Source organism: Crocuta crocuta, unplaced genomic scaffold (assembly GCF_008692635.1).
Source record: "Crocuta crocuta isolate KB4526 unplaced genomic scaffold, BGI_CrCroc_1.0 scaffold231, whole genome shotgun sequence".
Taxonomy (NCBI): domain Eukaryota; kingdom Metazoa; phylum Chordata; class Mammalia; order Carnivora; family Hyaenidae; genus Crocuta; species Crocuta crocuta.
The window spans coordinates 5,787,805-5,810,376 of record NW_027528357.1 but is presented as its reverse complement, the minus strand read 5'-3'; the positions used below and the strand labels follow the sequence as shown (position 1 = coordinate 5,810,376).

Genomic DNA, 22,572 nt, shown 5'->3' with positions numbered 1-22,572 from the left:
GTTCTAACCTTCTAATCACATGGTTGACTCTATTGCCAACCACACCCCATCCTTAGGTGCTTTCCAGAAGTCACCTCATTAGCATAATGAAAGATACTTTTATCATTCTCAACACAGGAAATTCCAAGGTTTTGAGAGCTCTCTGCCAGAAACAGGAAGAAGACCAAATCACCCCTTCCAGCCTAGACTTGCCAATCCCCCCAACCCCTGCATGCACACACAGCAGATACTCTTATTTTAAAAAGTATTTATAAGAAAATCTCTTTACTTTAAAATATGTTATGTCTTCAAATTCTTGCAACCAGAGCTGTTTTTTCCTAAATCCTTTCTGTTTAATTTCTTGTCTCTTTTAAAGCAATCCAAAAAAGTTACATTAAGACATTTTGCAACAAACATCTCTGGTATTCTCCTTGTTCTCTTTCCATCACTATTCTTTCTCTTGCTTGCTTGCTTGCGGGCCTCCTTCTCGCAGTTTCCCCTTTAGTATTGGTGTATCTCAGAATACTGCCTACCACCTCCTTTTTATTTTCATTTTCCTCTTCTCCTTTGGCCATCTAACCTGACTCAGTGGCAATTCTTTCATGATGAGAACTCCATCCTTGAACCTTTCCTATATTTTGGACTTATATTAAAAATCCTTTGTGTACCCCTACATATTCTGGATATTTCAGATGAAATATATCCAGTACAGACATTTATTAGATGCTTCCCACAAAGTGTGCATTGGGCCCACAAAGAGAAATGTGACTGGGATGGGGGAAACTTATCTGTGTATACCTAAACATATGGTGTCTGCAGGGAGTGGTAAATTCTGCCTTAATTACAGCTCACATTTAGTTCTTCCTCTTTTCATTCACTAAATTTTACATAGTTCTGACCTTCCAACTAATTTTGTCTCCAATCTATTTTTTAAAATTTTACAGAAGCTGTATTTCTCTTTATAGTAGATCTGACCTCACTGAATCATTCTTGTGGTTAAAGACCCTTGTGATTATCTTCAAGTTAAAGAACAACAGGTCATAGGAAGCCCTTTTCTCTATGGAAACAATTGTGATTGCTTTTCCTTATAACATGAAGAATTTCACATTTTCCGTCCATTATACATCACAACAAATGTTCCAATGTCTACAGCGTTATACAGACTTATATATTCTTTTAAAACACAACAGATAGTTAATGAAATTTTCCAGGAGATAGTAAATCACCAACATTTTATCTACCTCTGTGCTCAACTCTGTTTATTGTATCATACTTTCCTATTTTTTTTTCTTTTGGTAAATTGCCTCCTGTAACAGTCTGTTAACAGTCTTCATATATCTAAATCTTTTTGTTTTGACCACCCACTTAAGAAATATTTTTATTAAATTTTAATATTTTGAAGTAATTATAGACTCCCATGAAGTTCTAAGAATTAAAAAAGAGAACCAGGGGCGCCTGGGTGGCTCAGTTAGTTAGACATCAGACTTCGGCTCAGGTCATGATCTCACAGTTTGAGTTCAAGCCTTACATCAGGCTCTGTGCTGACAGCTTGAAGTCTGGAGCCTGCTTTGGATTCTGTCTCCCTCTCTCTCTACTCCTCCCCTCCTTGCACACGTTCTCTCTCTCTCTCTCTCTCTCTCTCTCTCTCTCAAATGAAAACATAGAGAGAGAGAGAGAGAGAGAGAACCATGAACAAATGGCTACAATCTCTCCCTGTCATTCATACTTTCTCCGTAAATCCTTCCTGTCCTCGTAAATTTCATCTGAACACAGTCCAGACTGGGTATATAAAAGTGTCCAAGAGCAGCCTTTAAGAAGATGATCTCCCAAATGTGTAGATTACAGTTCAAAAAGAGATCTCTTAACAAAGCTCAGCAAATCTTTTTTTCTTTTAAATGTTTATTTATTTTGAGAGAGGAGAAGGAGTAGAGAGAGAGGAGAGAAAAGGGAAGGGGCAGAGAGAATCCTCAGCAGGCTCTCTGTCAGTGCAGAGACCAATGCAGGCCTTGAACCCATGGACCTGAGATCATGACCTAAGCCAAAATCAAGAGTCAGACACTTAACCAACTGAGCCACCCAGGTGCCCCTCAGCACATATTTTATTAAAATAAAAGTGGAGAACTTCATAGGGAAAACTAAAAGATACAATGTTGTTCTCACCTTTGAGTGATAATTTAGCTAGTTACAAAAGTCTTAACTGACAATTTTTTACCCTTAGTATTTTGGAAATGGTTTTTCATTCTGTTCTTGTGTCAGTGTTTGTGATACTGTGGCTGAGGTAAATTTATTACCTTTTAAGAGGTGATATGCCTTTGTGTCTGAGAGTTCTTTCTTATGTGTTCTCTTTATCCTTGAAGTTCTGCAGTTTTAATACTCCATCTTAATTGTTTTTGGATAGCTATCTTTGTTTTCTTTGATATTGTGTGTGTGTGTGTGTGTGTGTGTGTGTGTTTTAGAGTATACTTAATTATTCCTTTTTTAATTTTTTAAAAAAATTTAATCATGTTGTAGTACAGAAACTTAATTTTTGCTTTACATCCCCACCAGACCATGAATTCTTTGAAATTTTCTGAGAGTTCTCTAAACATCTAATAGTTTAATATATTCAGCTTATAGTTTGGAAATGATTTAAGAACAATGCAGAAAGGACCTCCCTAATACTGAACAAGATACAACAATGAATGTGTTATTAACTTTGTCAGTCAGAATTACAGGTTGCAAGCAACAGAAAACAAATCTTAGCAACTTAAGTAGAAAAGGGTTGTTTGTTTTTTTTTTTTTTGAAACCATGAAATGGTTCATATAATCATTCAGAAGGATCCAAAAACCAGGCTGGAAAAATAGTCAAGGATCAATAGAGGCTGGGTAGCAGACGCGCAGTCATGCTACAAGAATAATCTAGTTGGGATATTGCTATGGGCATCACTAGTGGTCACCAGTGTGACTTAGTGTTGACATAGGACACTGCCATTGCTCCAATGCATCTCAGGTTCAAGATTCAGATCACAGGCAGATGCATTTAATTGTCAGACTCTCGTTCCTATAACTATACCTTAGTTGTTAGGCACTGATGAAAAGGCGTATATGGCCTCTTCAGTCCCATAGTGGAAACCTCTCCATCTGTGTCTTCATAGCAGTGATGAAGTCAGCAAGGTCAAAACCAAATGCCTCATTTCTTCCCCACCTCCTGCTCCTAGCAAGTCTGCTCTTCCTCTCATCTCTCAGGGAAAGCCACCACCATCTTCACAGTTGTTCAAGACAGAAACAATCTTGTCATCATTAATGCCTTTTTTGTATTTTCCCCCTTTTATCCAGTAATCACTGAGTTCCACCAGTTCTACCTCCTTTTCTTCAAATCTTCAAATCCTTATTCTTACATCCTACACTTATATCCATTTCCACTGTAATTTACTTTGACACAGGCATATATAGGTTAGGAAAAGAATATAGAGTAATGACAGGCCTAAAAGGCAGATAATGTTTGAGTCTCAATTCTGCCACTTACTATGTATTTGACCTTGGGCAAATTATTTCACATTTTTCAATTTTATTTCCATTGTGTATTAAAAGGGAATAACCTAAAAGAGTGGTTGGAATACTTAAATACGGCAATGTGTATAATGTACTTAGTATAGTTTTGAGATTAGAAGATGCCAGTTAATGTTCGTGCCTGGTAGTTTTCTTTTTCTCGTTAAGTGGCTGCAACAACCTTGAAACTGGTTTCACTGACTACAGATTTGCCTCCGCTGGCAAGTTCTTATTGCGTCCATAACTGCTTCTTTAAAGGTGAAACTGGTTTATGGTACCCCTTGAGGCTGACTTGGTTTCTGTAGGAAACAGATGGCATTATCTTAAAGATAAGGCACAGTGAAAGAAGAAAACAAGGCAAATCAGGGATATCACCAGCAAGAGGCTGCCACTCCCCTTAGACTTGAGGGGCCAAGAAGAGTTGGGAGTGGGTACTGCAATGTGCGGGCTGTGATTCTAGAACAGTGCCACACAGACTGTGACCAGAGGCAGTGGGATATCACCACTGCCAGCCCTCACCCCTACTGGGGGGACACGTCACATCAGTACGCCAACTCCTCTGCCTTCTATTTGCTGATCTGCACTTGGCCTCCTGTTGGCGGAACCCATCCAGAAGCCAGAGGACAGGGGATCTCTGTTGAGAAAATTTATAGATGTCAGTCTCCTGGGTCACAGAGCTGGGTGGAGGAAGGCAGAGAGGGAGTGTGGAGTTGCTAGTGGGGAATATACAAAATACCACTTTTTCAAAAACTGTTTATTAGCGTTCCTTCATTTTAGGAGTATGGTCCACTTGTGTCAACATCTTATAGGTTTGTTTTATTCATACTTTTCCGGTTTCATTGCTTGATTGTCTTCTCTGGTCATTTAAAAGTACTGTTAGATCTCTGAATTTATCATACATTCCCTTAACTTTGTTCAAGTTGTTTCTTCTTTTTGTAACATCCTCCCTCCCCTGCTTCTTCTTTTTATCTGGCAAATTCCTGTGCTTTCTTCAGATTTCAGTCTCCCTTGAGAAGATTTTCTGTGTTTTTGTTTTTGTTTTTTTCTAGGAGAGAGAGAGGGACAGCGTGAGCAGGGGAGGGTCAGAGAGAGAGGGAGTCACAGACTGAAACAGGCTCCAGGCTCTGAGCTGGCAGCCAGCACGGAGCCCGACGCAGGGCTCGAACCCACAAACCACGAGATCATGACCTAAGCGAAAGTCGGACGCTTAACCGACTAAGCCACCCAGGCGCCCCGAGAAGCTTTTCTATGTTTTGAAAGCACTTTGTAGTTGTGACAATGTATTATAATTAGTTGTTTACTTACTTGTTTATAATTGTTTCCTGAGTGCCTAATGCACTACCTCATTTTAAGATGTTTGCTGCTTATAGTTGAATAAAGTGAAGAAGTCAAAGAGGGTTGTTCAGGGGAGCTGTTAGAGCCAAGTCTAAAAGTTTGCAACATATTTGTAGAACTATAAAATTTATGTCTCCTTGATTTATTTCTGTGCCATGCTAAATTGGCACTGTACAATCTAGAAAAGGGATCAGATTTCCCAAGAATCAACTGGACAGCTGATATCTTTTGAAAGTTTGTGTCTACTTTCAGCTCACTAGCACCTTTTACTACTTTGGGATAATAATTTGATAGTCATCATGCTTAATGGCACTGAAAAATATTCAGTTCCTGCCACTAATATGTTAGGTGCCTTAGGAATGTAATAAGTTATGGACCTTGACCTTTGGGAAATTAACTTTAAAAAAATAAAACAAAACCTCTTAGGGCCCAAGAGATACTTCACTATAAATTTAAAGTTGCATAGTATAGTAAGAATTCAATAGCCTAAAAGTAACCTTCTTCTGTATTTGATTTTAATAAAGTACGATGATGATTTATAAAGGCTTGCTATGACTTCCAAACCAAGAGAAGAATTTTCTCGTACATTGATTACAGTGCAGATTGAAAATGTTTGCAGAGTAAATACTCCCCCTCTTTTTTACATGTAAGTAAAATATTTATAAGCTTGGTGTCATAGCCTCCTTTTAAGAGTATTGGAATCCTGTATAACAAAAGAATAAGCCTTAGTATGTCAATGATCATAAAAGATTGCTGTTACTAAAGTAACACTGATTAATAATAATGGCTAGTAAGAATTAATACTTATTGGGTACTTGTATGCCTGACGCTACACTTACTTGTATATTGTTTAATTTTGAGAGCAAACCTAGAAGACACATCATAATATTAATCACACTTTTTTAAGTGAAGAAATTTCGTGTTAGAATGTTTTTTTTTTAAATATTTTTATTTATTTCTAGGAGAGAGAGAGAGACAGTGTGAGCAGGGGAAGGCCAGAGAGAGAGGGAGACACAGACTCTGAAATAGGCTCCAGGCTCTGAGCTGGCAGTCAGCACAGAGGCCGACGCGGGGCTCGAACCCACGAACTGCGAGATCATGACCTAAGCGAAAGTCGGACGCTTAACCGACTAAGCCACCCAGGTGCCCCTAGAATGTTTTTTAGTTGAATTTCTCTCAGTTGAAAGTGAAATAAATTTAACTAAAACTAGTTTAAGTAAAAAGGCTCACATAACTGAGAAATCCAAGGGTAGACTTCAGTTCTAACTGGATGTAGACATTTAGAGAATGCCATCAAAGTATTTGCTTTCTCTATACTTTTGTCTTTCTTTTTGCTTGCCTTTGTACTGCAGGCAGAGTTCGAGCCAAGTTTGGGGCAAGAGAAGATGGTCACTGGCACCCCAGACCTGCCTCCTCTAAGCTTAGCACAGTAGTATAAAAAGAATAATTTTTCTCTCATTATTAATTTATTATTATTATTATTATTATTAATTATTATTGTTATTTCAATATTCATCCCAAGGAAGTCTTCACCATGTCCTACTTGGCTGATAGACTCATCCCTCCCAGCAGTGGCCAGGATCAGATAACATGATTGATTGCCACAACAGGATCACATGGAGCAGAGGAGAATTACACAAAAACACCAATAAAAAGCAAATGGAAAGTATGCTGGGAAAGCAAATTATAAATAGCCTTGCCTTTACTACACAGAGGGTGAGTTAACTTGCTGAACTAGTAAGTAGTAGAATAGTGATTCAAATCCACATCTGCCCAACTTTCGGGCCCTGGTCCTGGAGTGTATTAATGTAGATACTCCCTCATTCATTTGTCCTGGTATTATTTTTATGATACTCATTTTATACTTAAAAAGTGTTAAAGCCAAGGCAGCTGTTTCAAAGGTTCTAAAGATTTCTTTGGTCTGCTTCCTCTGAAATTTACTTTCCTGATTTGGAGGCTAAAACTACTATGAACGGTTTCTGTTCTATTTTCCCTCACAGACCAGTTTTAGCATTCGATATGAATAGTCTATATACAACATTTATAACATGGTTTAACACAATTTGGGATCTGAATTCACAAAATACATAATTCTGGGTGAAGCTTCCAGGTACTTTCTGGATGTAAGTAAATATTTTTATTCACCGACTAAATGCCAAGTTTCCTTTACAGTTTTCATCATGACTCTTGGAGGATCTGAGCGTAGCAAAAGAGAGCAAACTTTTCTATAGTTTAAATCTTCATTTACTTCTCTGAATATTGAGATAATATCAGCATAATGACTCCTTATTTCATGTAGCATTATATGGACATCACAGTCTTATTGCTGTCACTTCTTTATTCATCTAATGGTATTTCTTTTCTAGAGCTTAAATGAAACGAAGGTAGTACTTCAGGAAATTCCTTCTTCTCCTTTGCCCTCACTTCCTCCTTTTTCCCCTCAGTCTTGTGGGAATGTGGCCATATATTCTCGGTTTGGACGAAGATGATGGTACTTTTTATGTTTGTGTGGGGTCTGCTCTAGGCAGAGCTCCTAATTGTGTCACTTTACTCCACCAGGATCTTTGATGAGGGAATGAGAGAAACAAAAGACACTAATAAATGCAAAAATGTTCTCCTGTTCCTCTCCTTTCTCCATTTTTTATACGTGTATCTTGTCACTTTCTGGCTAATACTATCTTCACAAGCCAACTTTCAGTGACTGAATAAGAAAGACTGTTAGTGGGGGGGAAAACCAATGAACAAATACAGATACTGCATTTTTAAAAATCTTCTATAATTCTGCCTTTTTTTTACCCTTCAGAATTCACTGTTTCCTGAGCTCAGCTTCATAGTAGGAAATACAAGATGCATGAAAGTAAACATTTTTTCCCCATTGTTAAAAGATGCAGTGAAGAACGAGGGTTTGTTTTTTTTTTTTCCCCCTTAACATCCAGTCTTTCTGCTCCATTTTCTTATGACATTTTATCTTATTCTCTTTGGTGCCGGGTGATATTGGTAGGCAGCTTGAGGAAAGGAAGCAACTCCAAGCCATGAAAGGTGTCATCCAGAAAAAATGGATGATGAAGAGACAAACAATAGGACTTTAATAAGCTTTAGTGTTTTGTTACATTTTTTTTTTCTGTGTGTTTGTTCATATATCTTTAATTGTGCTGGATAGAGTCTACAGGAGGAAAAAAGATGGTCTTGTTAGTTATTTGAAAAAATCTTCCTCTGTCTTTAATGAATGGTTGACTGGCTACACAGTTCTTTCATTTTTCCTCCTTAGGGACAAATGGTAGGGTTGCACTTCTTTGCCCCCTTGAAGTTAGGCATTAACCATGTGAGTTGTTTTGTCCCTTCAAGCCAGTGTTTGATCCCCCTTATTTCTTGCTTGGTTCTGTTGATCACAGAAGCTGGTGACAGGATGGAATTTCAGTCATCCCAGTTCTTGGTTGGACCTAGAAATGTTGAGTGAGAAATGAGCATTTGTTTTAATCCACTGAGATTTCAGGGGTTTTGGTGTGTTTTTTCTTTTTCTTTCTTTCTCTCTCTCTCTTTTTTTTTCCCTTCCTATTTTGTATCCCTGCCTATCCTGACAGATCCAGCCCACATAGCAAAATGGGTGTTTTTGTTGCAGGGCACCTTTTACGTTTGTTTATGAGACACTAAATGCATAATTACATACTTTAAGGGGTAAGTGAGGCAAAGAAGGTTAAGTCCCTTTTTTCTTCTCCATTACATGAAATTGCTTTGTAAAATCATCCTCTCTAGTATGTACTCTTTGATATTTTTAAACCAGTAAACAATAGGGAATTTTCATTACAAGGAGAATTTCTTTTATATTCTATCTTCAGATAATCCTGTTCATATTTTTGCTTTATAAAGTAATTGCTTTTCATTTTGTCAGTCTGCTGAGGAGGAACACTTTCTAAGCAGGAGGAGTAGAACAATTATTGTTAATAGAGAATTGAATTCCGAGATAGTCGAAAAGATAGAAAAAGGGCACCTGGACATTTTAAGTGAGTTCAGGTTTCCAAGTCCAGACAAATTGTGCTTCATTGAAAAGGTATGACCAGATTTCCACACCATTGAGAAGAGGAAAGCAGACACTGTAATAACACCTCTTTCTCGCTCGCTCGCTCGCTCTCTCACCCTTTTGGCTTAGGGCAATGCTGGTAGACGGAGCACCCCCACTAAGGGATTATATTTCCCAGTCTGTTTCAGAGATTCCTGTCTACATTTCCCTTCCATTGAGGCCTCAGTCACCCTCGGGCTGTTTCCCACCAGTTTCCACTCTCCTCTAGATACAGCATACAGAAACTCCTGACAGCTGACAGACTCCCTGTTGAGCCCTACTCCTTCATGTAGGAAAAGGGGGGGAAATGAAGAAAACTTGTCTTGAAAGCCTGTGGACTTTCACACCACAAGGAATGTGTTGACCATATGCATCTTAAAACCAGATGAACAATGTTTGTCCAGCCCTTCAACCCACCAGTGTGCGGCCATATCTGTTCCATGCTCTAAAGCAAAAACTCAAAACCAGATTTCCTACTAGTTTTCTACCAATCTTCTACCAATCTTATGCTCAGATAGGGATGGAGTTGTTAGTACACAGTCCCATGCATTTAAATAATTACATTGTTCATTAAGACATAATTTATCTGCAAGGGACATTGATTTTTAGAGTGTATTCCTTATCTTCAATATTTTTTTTGGCCTTTATATGGGAGTATGTTCATTATAATTATCATTGGCAAGGCCATTTCTGAAGTGCTAGGGTCACAAAACAGACTCATTTTCCTGTTTTAATTGCCAGTAGTATGGAGATAATGTGTTTGATGTTTATTTCCCCTTTGCCCCAGGATACCTGCAGAGTATTCCAGTGTTTGTTCTCTTATACGTTCTTTGTACCTGATGTCATAGATAGTTACCTCTTAAAACCTGAATGTCTAAGTAGTTAATAGAACTCTCAGCACTTGCCCCACAGCTGGCTTCTGCAGGGACGAGTTCGTTCCGCGTGAGGCTCGTGCCTCTGTTGTCGTTGAGGGAATCCAAGAGGAAAACATCTGGCCTAATTTATCTTCAGGCATAATTTCATAATGCTGAATGGCAACCTCTGGGAAAAATCTAAGTAAGACTTTATGTAACCACTAATTTAGAGTTGGTTTAATAGGTAACTCTTATTTGTGTTTCTTCCGAAGGAATATTTTGATCACATCAGAGCTAATCATTTTTCCTCATTCTGACATCTAAATGTGGTATTATAGTATAATGAGCTCCCAGCCTAGTAGTATGCAGAACCCAACTGGTAAAATCAGGACTGAGGGAGGCTAGAAAGCAATAGGGACTATCCGATTTCATAAAGAATCTTTTGTTGGCAAAGGTAAGTTTTAATGCTCCATTACCTCCTTAAAGATACTCAGCCCATATTTCATATCAACAAATATCGGCTGATCGAAACCAGTTCTGTTTCCTTTGTTCCCTGATAAATAATGGCCTTTATTCCTCCAGCACATAGTTTAAGAAACAGGACAGAAAGGGAGGTAGGATGCAGGTGGTTGGAAAACTTGGCTAATACGAAGGTGGGTAGTACATCAAGTAGAATATAAAAGTAATTGTACCGCAAACGTATATACATAAATCTTTATGCAGATACGTAAATTATGTCTTTATTACTTGAGTACAGTTAATCTCGTGGGAGATCTTTGACTTGGTTTTCCATATAAACAGTTATGCTAGATTTTTCTGCATGATCTCAATTAAAAACAGGGATGCACATATCACATAAGCCTGTTGGCCTTCAGAAGGCCTCTAGGTCATATCACCACAATATTAGGATACCTGCTTCATATTTTTAAAAATATTACCCCTTTTTCTGAAGCCTGGGATTCAGAAATTCTTTTAGCTGTTGCTCGCCAAAGCTGTGTTCTAGATAAAGACCTCTTACTGCTATAATTATGTATAGCTTTGCCTGGTGAGTTCCCGATTTTATACAAATGTTTTAATTTTTTAACTGTGTCTCTGGATGGTACAAAGTGTGTATTTGACAAAGGGCTAAAAACTCCGTATTCCCAAGTTTTATTTCATTAAGAATATGGGTTGCCAATGATGAAGAAGTAAGTTTTAGCAACAGATACTCTTTTATTTATCTTCTAAAGGAATAAAAAATTAACATCAGACTTGAAAACATGTATTTTGTACTTAAAAAAAATACCTTGTGAAAGGAATCAACTAAGGGCTTACTAATTAGTATAACACACGGATTGGTCATGAACATTTGGTTCATGAGCAGTGACTAAAATCCAACTCTAACCAATTTAGTGAGAAGAATTTATTGGACGGCTTGTATAAACCTACACCAGCATAGGAGAACAGAGGTCTTCAGCAACATCTGAAAAGAAGGAGTGAATGTGTCCAGGGCTCCCTCATCTCTGTTTCTGTACAGAAGCCTTGTTTTCTGAGCCTGGCTTCTTCCACACCGATAGAAACTTGGTTTCTAGCAAATCTCAGGCTCTCATCACATGGGGTTAATATTGGAAAGGAACTGAGGTGTGTTTTCTTGAGTTTTAGGTAATGTATCCTGGGGAAGATCAGTGATTGGCCCTTCTTGTATACCTGATCCCTGCCATCCTACCACCCCATCATTAAGTATCTACAGGAATATGACAGTTCGCATTTAGATCAAAGTAGGGAAGGTTATATTTTTCAGAAGAATACAATAAGGAGTTGTGTACACAAGACAGTGATTTCAGTACATCAATTCTTCCTTGTCATCTGTTCATTTTGTTTTCATTCATTAGGCAAGTTTTTAAGTGCCTGCTGTGTGCCAGGGACTAGAATTAAACTGGTGACCAAGTACATACATACATACCTACATACATACATATGTAGCTACCATGATGATTATCACTACTTCTGCAGAATCTGAATCAGAATACCACCACTGAAAATAGGGTCGGCAAGGGTCATTTTTACATGGACCAAGTTAGCATTGTGAATGAATATGAAAGGCATACGGCCTGGTCTCCTTCCTTTTATTTTTAATCTATTTCTAGGTAAACTAGCTGTTTGCTGCCTTNCATTTAAATAATTACATTGTTCATTAAGACATAATTTATCTGCAAGGGACATTGATTTTTAGAGTGTATTCCTTATCTTCAATATTTTTTTTGGCCTTTATATGGGAGTATGTTCATTATAATTATCATTGGCAAGGCCATTTCTGAAGTGCTAGGGTCACAAAACAGACTCATTTTCCTGTTTTAATTGCCAGTAGTATGGAGATAATGTGTTTGATGTTTATTTCCCCTTTGCCCCAGGATACCTGCAGAGTATTCCAGTGTTTGTTCTCTTATACGTTCTTTGTACCTGATGTCATAGATAGTTACCTCTTAAAACCTGAATGTCTAAGTAGTTAATAGAACTCTCAGCACTTGCCCCACAGCTGGCTTCTGCAGGGACGAGTTCGTTCCGCGTGAGGCTCGTGCCTCTGTTGTCGTTGAGGGAATCCAAGAGGAAAACATCTGGCCTAATTTATCTTCAGGCATAATTTCATAATGCTGAATGGCAACCTCTGGGAAAAATCTAAGTAAGACTTTATGTAACCACTAATTTAGAGTTGGTTTAATAGGTAACTCTTATTTGTGTTTCTTCCGAAGGAATATTTTGATCACATCAGAGCTAATCATTTTTCCTCATTCTGACATCTAAATGTGGTATTATAGTATAATGAGCTCCCAGCCTAGTAGTATGCAGAACCCAACTGGTAAAATCAGGACTGAGGGAGGCTAGAAAGCAATAGGGACTATCCGATTTCATAAAGAATCTTTTGTTGGCAAAGGTAAGTTTTAATGCTCCATTACCTCCTTAAAGATACTCAGCCCATATTTCATATCAACAAATATCGGCTGATCGAAACCAGTTCTGTTTCCTTTGTTCCCTGATAAATAATGGCCTTTATTCCTCCAGCACATAGTTTAAGAAACAGGACAGAAAGGGAGGTAGGATGCAGGTGGTTGGAAAACTTGGCTAATACGAAGGTGGGTAGTACATCAAGTAGAATATAAAAGTAATTGTACCGCAAACGTATATACATAAATCTTTATGCAGATACGTAAATTATGTCTTTATTACTTGAGTACAGTTAATCTCGTGGGAGATCTTTGACTTGGTTTTCCATATAAACAGTTATGCTAGATTTTTCTGCATGATCTCAATTAAAAACAGGGATGCACATATCACATAAGCCTGTTGGCCTTCAGAAGGCCTCTAGGTCATATCACCACAATATTAGGATACCTGCTTCATATTTTTAAAAATATTACCCCTTTTTCTGAAGCCTGGGATTCAGAAATTCTTTTAGCTGTTGCTCGCCAAAGCTGTGTTCTAGATAAAGACCTCTTACTGCTATAATTATGTATAGCTTTGCCTGGTGAGTTCCCGATTTTATACAAATGTTTTAATTTTTTAACTGTGTCTCTGGATGGTACAAAGTGTGTATTTGACAAAGGGCTAAAAACTCCGTATTCCCAAGTTTTATTTCATTAAGAATATGGGTTGCCAATGATGAAGAAGTAAGTTTTAGCAACAGATACTCTTTTATTTATCTTCTAAAGGAATAAAAAATTAACATCAGACTTGAAAACATGTATTTTGTACTTAAAAAAAATACCTTGTGAAAGGAATCAACTAAGGGCTTACTAATTAGTATAACACACGGATTGGTCATGAACATTTGGTTCATGAGCAGTGACTAAAATCCAACTCTAACCAATTTAGTGAGAAGAATTTATTGGACGGCTTGTATAAACCTACACCAGCATAGGAGAACAGAGGTCTTCAGCAACATCTGAAAAGAAGGAGTGAATGTGTCCAGGGCTCCCTCATCTCTGTTTCTGTACAGAAGCCTTGTTTTCTGAGCCTGGCTTCTTCCACACCGATAGAAACTTGGTTTCTAGCAAATCTCAGGCTCTCATCACATGGGGTTAATATTGGAAAGGAACTGAGGTGTGTTTTCTTGAGTTTTAGGTAATGTATCCTGGGGAAGATCAGTGATTGGCCCTTCTTGTATACCTGATCCCTGCCATCCTACCACCCCATCATTAAGTATCTACAGGAATATGACAGTTCGCATTTAGATCAAAGTAGGGAAGGTTATATTTTTCAGAAGAATACAATAAGGAGTTGTGTACACAAGACAGTGATTTCAGTACATCAATTCTTCCTTGTCATCTGTTCATTTTGTTTTCATTCATTAGGCAAGTTTTTAAGTGCCTGCTGTGTGCCAGGGACTAGAATTAAACTGGTGACCAAGTACATACATACATACCTACATACATACATATGTAGCTACCATGATGATTATCACTACTTCTGCAGAATCTGAATCAGAATACCACCACTGAAAATAGGGTCGGCAAGGGTCATTTTTACATGGACCAAGTTAGCATTGTGAATGAATATGAAAGGCATACGGCCTGGTCTCCTTCCTTTTATTTTTAATCTATTTCTAGGTAAACTAGCTGTTTGCTGCCTTCCCCTCCCTAACTATAGTAAGCGCCTCTAGAAATGTGATGACAACGTTTTACTGTGTTTCATTTTGGGGTGTGTGTGTGTGTGCTTGGTAAATATTTGTTAAATCAATGAATTATTGAAGAGGTGATGTTTTGTAACTACAGTCAGGAGAAAAGGGTTACTATTAGCTGTGACAAAGCAAGCATCATTGTCTTTGTCATTCTTCAACATTTAAGTGGCCAGAATCAAATAATTCCATATAACAAAGTCATTTTCTACAATTATCTCAAGATATATTTTGCAACTAATTCCTTCTGGCAGCTACATCTGGATGCTGTGTCATTTCAAACGAGGCTGTGAGAATAACACTGAAGAATTTTCCTGACTCAGATTGAATGATGAGTAATTTTTCCTTTGGAAAAAATTCAATATACTTAGGTTTTATTTTCTTCACTGTGCTTTACAGTAAGGTATATAATGGTTTCTCTTGCTGTTCGGGTATTCATTTTTATTTTGTTTGGAACTGATTTTTAAAGTATTAGGTATATGTTATATATATGACATATATGGTATAAGTTATATAATTTATATTATATAATCTTGGCATAAATTAGATAAATGACATACTGTATTAGTATACAATTTAAAGATTATGAAAGGAATTTCTGCTTCTAAATATGCAAATATTTTAAAAAGTATGACATTTCCTCCTTGAACTTTTGCTTTTCTGCCACTCTCCGGAGTAATGATTGTTAACTGCTAGGGTATTTTAATGTGAGGATGTGACTGTGGGCGTGCGTATATGTGTATGGACACCACGTAATTTGAATACATGCTTCTTCTATACATCCTGTTCTTCAGCTTGCTTATTTTTACTCATCACTTTCTCATGGACATCTTTCTGTGTCAGTGCATATTTTCTTTGCAATGGCAGTATATTATTTTATGGTATGTATGTACCTTCATTTATTTACTTCTTTCTCTCTTAATATGTCTTATATTTGAAAAAAAAATTCAAATAATGCTTCATTGTACCTTCAGAATGGGTTGTGGATTTCTGTAAGAAAAATTCCTAAAAGTGAACAAATGGGAACCTTTTACATTTTAGTAGTATTGCTGAATTACCCTTCAAATAAGTTGGCACCTTTTGCTATATGACTGTATTTTAATGGTGAAACACCTGGAAATCTGAGACATGGGTTTGAATCCCAGTCGGCTTCTTCCTTGGGAATAGCCCGGTGTGAATGAAATAATATATCTGTCTCAGTTCTCTTATCTGTAACACCAATACTTACTTTGAGAGGTGGTTGGAAGAATTAAATATGTTAACATAATTCAAGTTCTTGCAAAAATACCCAGCATGTTTCTATTACAGAATGCTTTCTAGCATTATGTATATACTACCTGCTGTTATTAACACAAGCACCTTGTAAGAATTCCGAAGATAAGGAAATTTGGGGTCTCAGCTGATTGCTGCTTCAGAATGTTATCTTGAGGAGAATCCTGGCTTGGTCCATAGATTTCCATGTAGACGTTATTTAGCATCCCATGTGTAGACAAAAAGATATATAGTGTATACACTAAGATCCTTAATTTTCATAATTTTGCATTCTGCCCTCTGCAAGCCAGGCTTTTTAGAGTTATTATGTCTTCAGTAACTTAAAAAAAAAACACCTCCAACTCATTAGTGTATATAATCTTAATTATACTGGACCTTGGGAAGACTATCTCTTGGATTATTTTACCTAATTATGCTCAATTATATATTTACGTTTAGATTTTTATGAGAGATTCCACAACAAAACTTATATATGTTCTATGTTTGGTTTTGTGAAGCTCATTGAAGATCTTATTCGTTACCAGCCAGTGCCACTATATGAATTTCCATAGAAGACAATTCTCTTAGCTAGAAATAGTAAAACCGTTATCAGCTCTGACAAGCTAATATTTCCTTCATTCAGCTAATGGGAGTTCACTGACTGTCTCTGCATTTCAACTGCCATGAAATTAGTATGATATTCCTGGTCAGAGTCGTAGCACCTTTAATACCGGGCATGATTTCTCAACTTTGAAATATTTAATTATATTTTCCCCCCTTTAAAATAGTGCAGAAAAAAGCAAAAAAGTAGTGCAGATTTTTTAAAAGAAGATGTGATAAAGTCACAGAGAAGTTATATCCACCATATCTTAGATGGGTTTTAAAATAGTGAAATATGATCTTGGGGACAAGACACCTAAAGCATCTGCAGATGTGATCAGGAGTGCTGCTGATGGTCATGGGGAACATCACCGAGACTGGGGGAGGAATTACCCAAGAACTGAACCACCAACTTCAAATCTTGCCTTTACTACTTTGTAGCCGTGTGACTTTGGGAGAGTTAAATAAACCCCTTTGCATCTTAGTTACCTCATCTGTAGTAAAATGGGGGCGATAACAGTCCCTCCACAATAAGAAGGTTGCTGTGAGGATTAAGTGAGTTTATGTACATGTTAGAATAATGCCTAATGCAGAGTCACTGCTGTGTAAGTATTTGCTATTGTTATGATTATAAAAAGAGATATAAGAAAGTGTTTGAAGTCCCAGGTTATTGAGCTTCATCTCAACTCTCAGGAAAAGTCTAGACTGTATTATTAAATAGATGACTGTAAGCATTTGCAAATGGAAGTAGTGATCCCTGGAAGGCATTATAGATTCTCTAAGTTAATTCATGTCAAACTAAATTAATTTATTTTTGATAGGATTATTAGACTTACGTATCAGGAGGACGCTCCTATTGAAGCTAAGTTTCTGCTGGTCATTTGAAGTATAATTAAATGAATTTTTAGAAGATTGAACATGTATAGCCAAGTATATTGATTGGCTAATTGGGAGGAGTCTGAAAGGATATTCCAGCAGCAGCCGCATGCTTGTGGCTTTGTTTTCCATTGCCTTGTTCAGCTCTATCATGAGTAACTTGAAGGAATGCATCAGAGTGATGCTTGTCAAATGTATGGGTATCACAAAACAAAAAGGGGAACCAGACAGTTGAACAAGAGAGTGATGATTCTCCAAGAACTTTATAAGGTTGAATAAACAACCTTCACCTCAAAAGGTGAAATTTGAGATAAATACTTCTCAAATTTGTAGATACCATAAAGCTTAACTGGAACCTGGAATAATCAGATATCTAGGAATAATAAGATTTCAGAGCCTATAAAAATTAACTGAAACAAACACTAGTGCATAAAACAAACATTTACGTCCTGCAAATATATGCCATAGAATTATGCATGTGATTGGAGAAACAAAGGTTGAAAGATCTGGAAGTTTTAGTTTGTGGACGGCATGAGGCCTACTAAAAAAGAGTGAGTGTTCTATTAGATTGTATTAATATAATTATATGAGTTAGAGAAAAGGAAGTCATAGTTTCACTATATTATGTTTCATTCAAACTACATTTAGAACATTTCTTAATGGTATTTGGCTGATTTATTTCAATCAGTATAATCCTTAAGGCACGTAAATTAGAAGTGACTTTGGTAGACTCAATGTTCGAAGAAGGGTGATTTGCAAGACAATGTCTGCAAACTATTTTATGTGAGGATTGGTGTAAGAAACTGAGGAGCCATTAGCCCAGAGCTAAAAGAAGACCAGGCCCTTAGTAGCATATTCAAACAGGTGGCAATGTATCATGTGAGTAAATGATTGGGCCCCATTTTACAGATTCATATAACACAATCACTTGACTTTAAGTTTTCATGTTAAGAAAGTGTTTGTAATTTAATATTAAATGATTGTCGCATTCAACGGCAAAAGCCAGGACTATTGTAGAAGTCATGGGAAAGCAGAATTTTTACTTGATTCACAGAAAAAGCGTTTTAATAATCGATGGGTTTTGGATAGAATACACTGCCTGGAGACTTCGGTGGAAGAAGTATTTCTTAGTCATTTAAGAGATGTTTTACTTTTAAAATAGGTTTCATCATTTAAGTAGTTTTTAATATTTTTCTTTTACCTTTTTGAGAACACTGTAGAAATTCTCACTTTGTTTTCTTTCTGTGTTAAAAGTAATGGTAACCGTTTCAAAAGATTAGAGACTTAATGAGGTAGAAAAAAGTTACCAAATTCCCACAGGAAATTAGAAGTCACCTCTCGGTTGCACAGAATTTTATCTGTAAATTCAAGTAATGATCACTCTTTGAATTCTCGTAGGCCTTAGAAAGCCATCTTTCTACTCTCAGTTGTGCTCAGTTTTATGAGGCTGGGCAACTAAAATCATTTTACAGACAGAATTTTTTTTTCCTCATGGATATTCTATGATACTATGTATCATAGTTACTTGGAAGTTTGTCTTTAAGTGCATATGGTTGGAAGTAAGTTGCTACTGTTGACATTCTGTATTTTTACTTGATTTGTTACACAAGCATAACAGGATAATTTGTGCCTGTAGTGTGCTTTTCCTTCCAGGTAACAGAGTAGCATCTAAAAGAGTGCCATATTGTAGAACCCCTCTTGTTAAACACAGACTGTTGGATGGCGAAGCTGGGCACAGCGTGTGCAGGTTTACCTATGAATCTGTCGTGAGATAAGTTTGTCCGTGGTCACACGATGAGAGATGGCTCTGTGAGGCTAGCCTTCTTTACAGAAGCTCAAGTGCAGTTGACGCAGGAAATCTTGAAAAGAGACAATATCTAACATCTAACATTTTAATAGCTTTTCAGAGCCCTCCTCCCCCAAACCAATAGTGTTAACTAATGTTTATTAGCACATATTGCTGTAGGCAGTCATTTGGCATGTTGGAATAATAAATGCTTTATATTCACTATCTTATTTTGTGCTCAGAGCATTTTTATAAATGAGCAAGTGAAGAAACAGATTCCAGGAGGTTAGATATCTAAGATCAGACAGATAGTGGGTAGGGGTTTTTGGTTCATCTGACATCAAAGCCCATCACTTTCTTTATCATTCTATAAACATTCCTAATGTAGGTTGACTGAAAACATCTCCCCAAATTACACTGGTGTCTGTAGAAAACTACTTAGTAGCCATGCAATCTGGGGGTGTGGATGTGAATGAGAACCAATGTTTGCAGCGTAGCAGGAAGAATATCATTAAACAAATAATGCTAATTAATGACTGCTTGACAAGTGTTCCAAGGGAAGGTACAATTTAAACCATTATCTGAGAGTTTAAAGAAATATTTGATTGTTCTTAAGTGAGAGATTGCAGAAGCGGGTATTATGAGGTAGATACTGTGTATAATATCTTGACTGTAGGCCCTCAGTTTCTGTAAAACCCCTGTGCTCATGAGAAGCAGCTCAACTTAGTAGAAGCAGCGGACTTCAGTGTCACATGGGCTAGACCCATCACTTACTGGCTGCCGAACCCAGGGGATCCTTGATCTTCTTCTGTGTGAAGTGGTCCTGATTCTCAAGGATATTAAAACAAAATTTCCGTATCTTTTAAGTCACATATTCATAAATGCTATTAAAGCGTATAATTTCCCCCATAAAATGCATGCAAGTAGAATAGAAAACTTGGATCATCTTTAAACCCTTAACTGGTAACCACATATGTTACAGTCAGAGAACAAGCTGACTGCAGAGAATAAGCACAGATATTGGGCAGTTGGGTAAGGTGCTGTCACTTTTTATATGAGTGATTTCTTCATCTGAATTCTACCAGTGGTCCAGATTCATGTTTCCTCAGAATGACACGGACCTTTGAGGTTTCTCAAGAAAAATGGAAGTAGGGAATGTTAAATGTATGAATCCCGGAGTCTACTGCAATATATGTAAAGCTCCTACAGACTTAGCACAGAATTATCTAATAAGTATTAACTGCTCTTATTACATTTAAACATTGTCATCATCAGTATTAGTGTGTGCAAGTCCTGCCCTTCCACTTACTTCCACTTCCTTCAACCTAGTGCATCTCTGAGAAAGTTAATCCTGCTTTCTCTGTGTATCTCAGTGAGTTGTTGTAAAGGTCAAATAAAATAATATACGTTGAATGAAATCAAATATGTTCTGTGAAAGCACTCTTTGATCATATAGAGAGCTATATAATTGTTGTTGTTATAACCCCCAAACCATGTACCTAAGACATGAGACCATAGACAGCTAAGCATTTAAATGAACTGCCCACATGGATTAAGGGAAGACACATTAATGTTAGAAAAAGGGAGAGAGCTTGAGTTTGGTGCTGGATACTCACTTAGGATTCTACAAATCTCATCATATGTCATTGACATGATTTTTAATTGTAGAAATCTTTTTATTTTGCAATTAAATAAGTAAGTTCAGGGAGCACCTGAGTTGGCTTAGCTGGTTAAGTGCCTGACTTTGGCTCAGGTCATGATCTCGTTTCCGGGTTTGAGCCCCACATTGGACTCTGCTGACAGCTCAGAGCCTGGAGCCTATTTTGAGTTCTCTCTCTCTCTCTCTCTCTCTCTCAAAAATAAATACATTTAAAAAATTAAAAATAAGCTCAGAAAATTTTATTTAGGTCCTGAAGGATCAAGATTTTAACCATCAGATGAACACTGGCCTAATGTGTTTATCTTAGGGATACTTGAGATGACTTTTGTGTTTGAAAGACACCCAGGAAATCTGAGGTAGACCTTAATATGTTTAAAATATTTTATTTATTAGATGAAGATATTTGAACCTAAAACAAAAATCCTTTTCTAGGTTGGTCTGTGCCGTTAATGATAATAGCAAACTATCTTTCTCCTCTTAACTGTATTACCATCCTTTCTTTGCAATTTTTCTCCCACTACTGGGACATGTAGATGTCTGGAGGAGGAGGTTTCTGGGATGAGTCTGTCTTGTCTGACAGTAGTATGCATCTAGATGTTCTTGAGATGGGGTCTGAGATAGTCACAGAAGTAGAGAGGGTGAAATCCAGTAAGGTAGTCCTACACATCTGTTCAGGTCCTCTGAAAAACATAGGAAGGTCCCCTGCCAGGAAGGTGGCCGATTGTATACAGACCTGTGTCCTGAGCCATGGAAATCGCCCTTTCTGGAGAGCAATGATGCTGAATCTGAAACCGACTGCAGACCAGCTCTGTGGAAGAAAGGAGGTTTCAGAGCATTGAAAGGAGTTTAGCGTTTAGGGCAGAGGCACGAGAGTTGCAAGACCCAGTTTATAGACAGTGAGTGTGAAGTGGACTCACAAACACAGCTCTAACACTGGAGGATAGTTTGTTTTACAAAGAAAGAAAGGGCATTTTATGTAAAGTTTGAACATGGTGACAGACTGATGTGTATAGAAGAGACATTGATATCTGGCCAGAGGTTTCTAATTACAGTCTTCCCCAGGCAGGCAGCTCTAATAGTTTCAGCCAAGGGTATTCTTTGGGAAACTCAGCAGTTTTGGGGGCCTGTTTTTGAGGAGATAAGTTCCAAAGCAGCTCAGTTTTCAGCAGACTTTTTTGAATGAGACTAGAAAGGATCAGTTTTTATCCAAAGTAAATAATATAGGAAAGAGAAAACATAGAAGTGTTGGAAAGGAGATGCACTTCACATTATTTGTAGAAAATATGATTCGGTACTTCTATACTATTAGAACTAGTAAGAATTCAATTAGCTCTTTATATAGATAATTATTATCACAATTTAGTGGCTTTTGTATGTCTTAGCAATAAAATGTGAGAATATTATATGAAAAAATGTATTCATGGTTGCAACTAAAAATGTAAACAGTAAAATGCTTATTACAGTTTATAAAACAAAACTTAAACACATGGAACACTGTGTAAATTGCTTAAAAATTTAATTAGATGTCTCATTTAATTCCAATCTAAATTTCATCTGGAAATATAAAGAAGCGAACAATTAAAAATTTAAGAAGGAATAATGAGAGCAGTGGCCGATCCAGATAGTAAAGCATATTATAATGTCAGAGCGATTTAAAACAGCGTGGTGTTGGCACTGCGGTTGACTGAAAGATCAGGGAGTCTTCCAGAGCTCCAGATAGGCTCCAGGGACAGTGGTTTACAGTTTGGCCATTAGAGGGAATGCATATGGGGGCTCTGAGCACTCTCATCTCCACCTTAACAAGAATAGCTCTGCTTTTGTGGATTTTATATATTGAGTCCCAATATTTATTTGGTTTCACTTCCAAAAGAGTTTTCATTGTCTTAATATACAGTGGAGGGTGACTCAGTAACCAAGATTGGCTTGTGAAACAAATTATGGTGGAGAATCTTGACTCATTTATAGGTAGTGGCATATAAGTTAGTGTTTCACCAT

General features: G+C 37.2%; 1 protein-coding gene across 1 annotated transcript in view; it reads left to right on the top strand.

The window, feature by feature from the left end:
- Positions 1–22,572, top strand: part of ASXL3 (ASXL transcriptional regulator 3) — a 176,822-nt gene that overhangs the window by 11,046 nt on the left and 143,204 nt on the right. Inside the window, 1 exon segment of the mRNA XM_077753852.1 lies at positions 18,785–18,897. Coding sequence (XP_077609978.1) covers positions 18,785–18,897 — 113 coding nt within the window.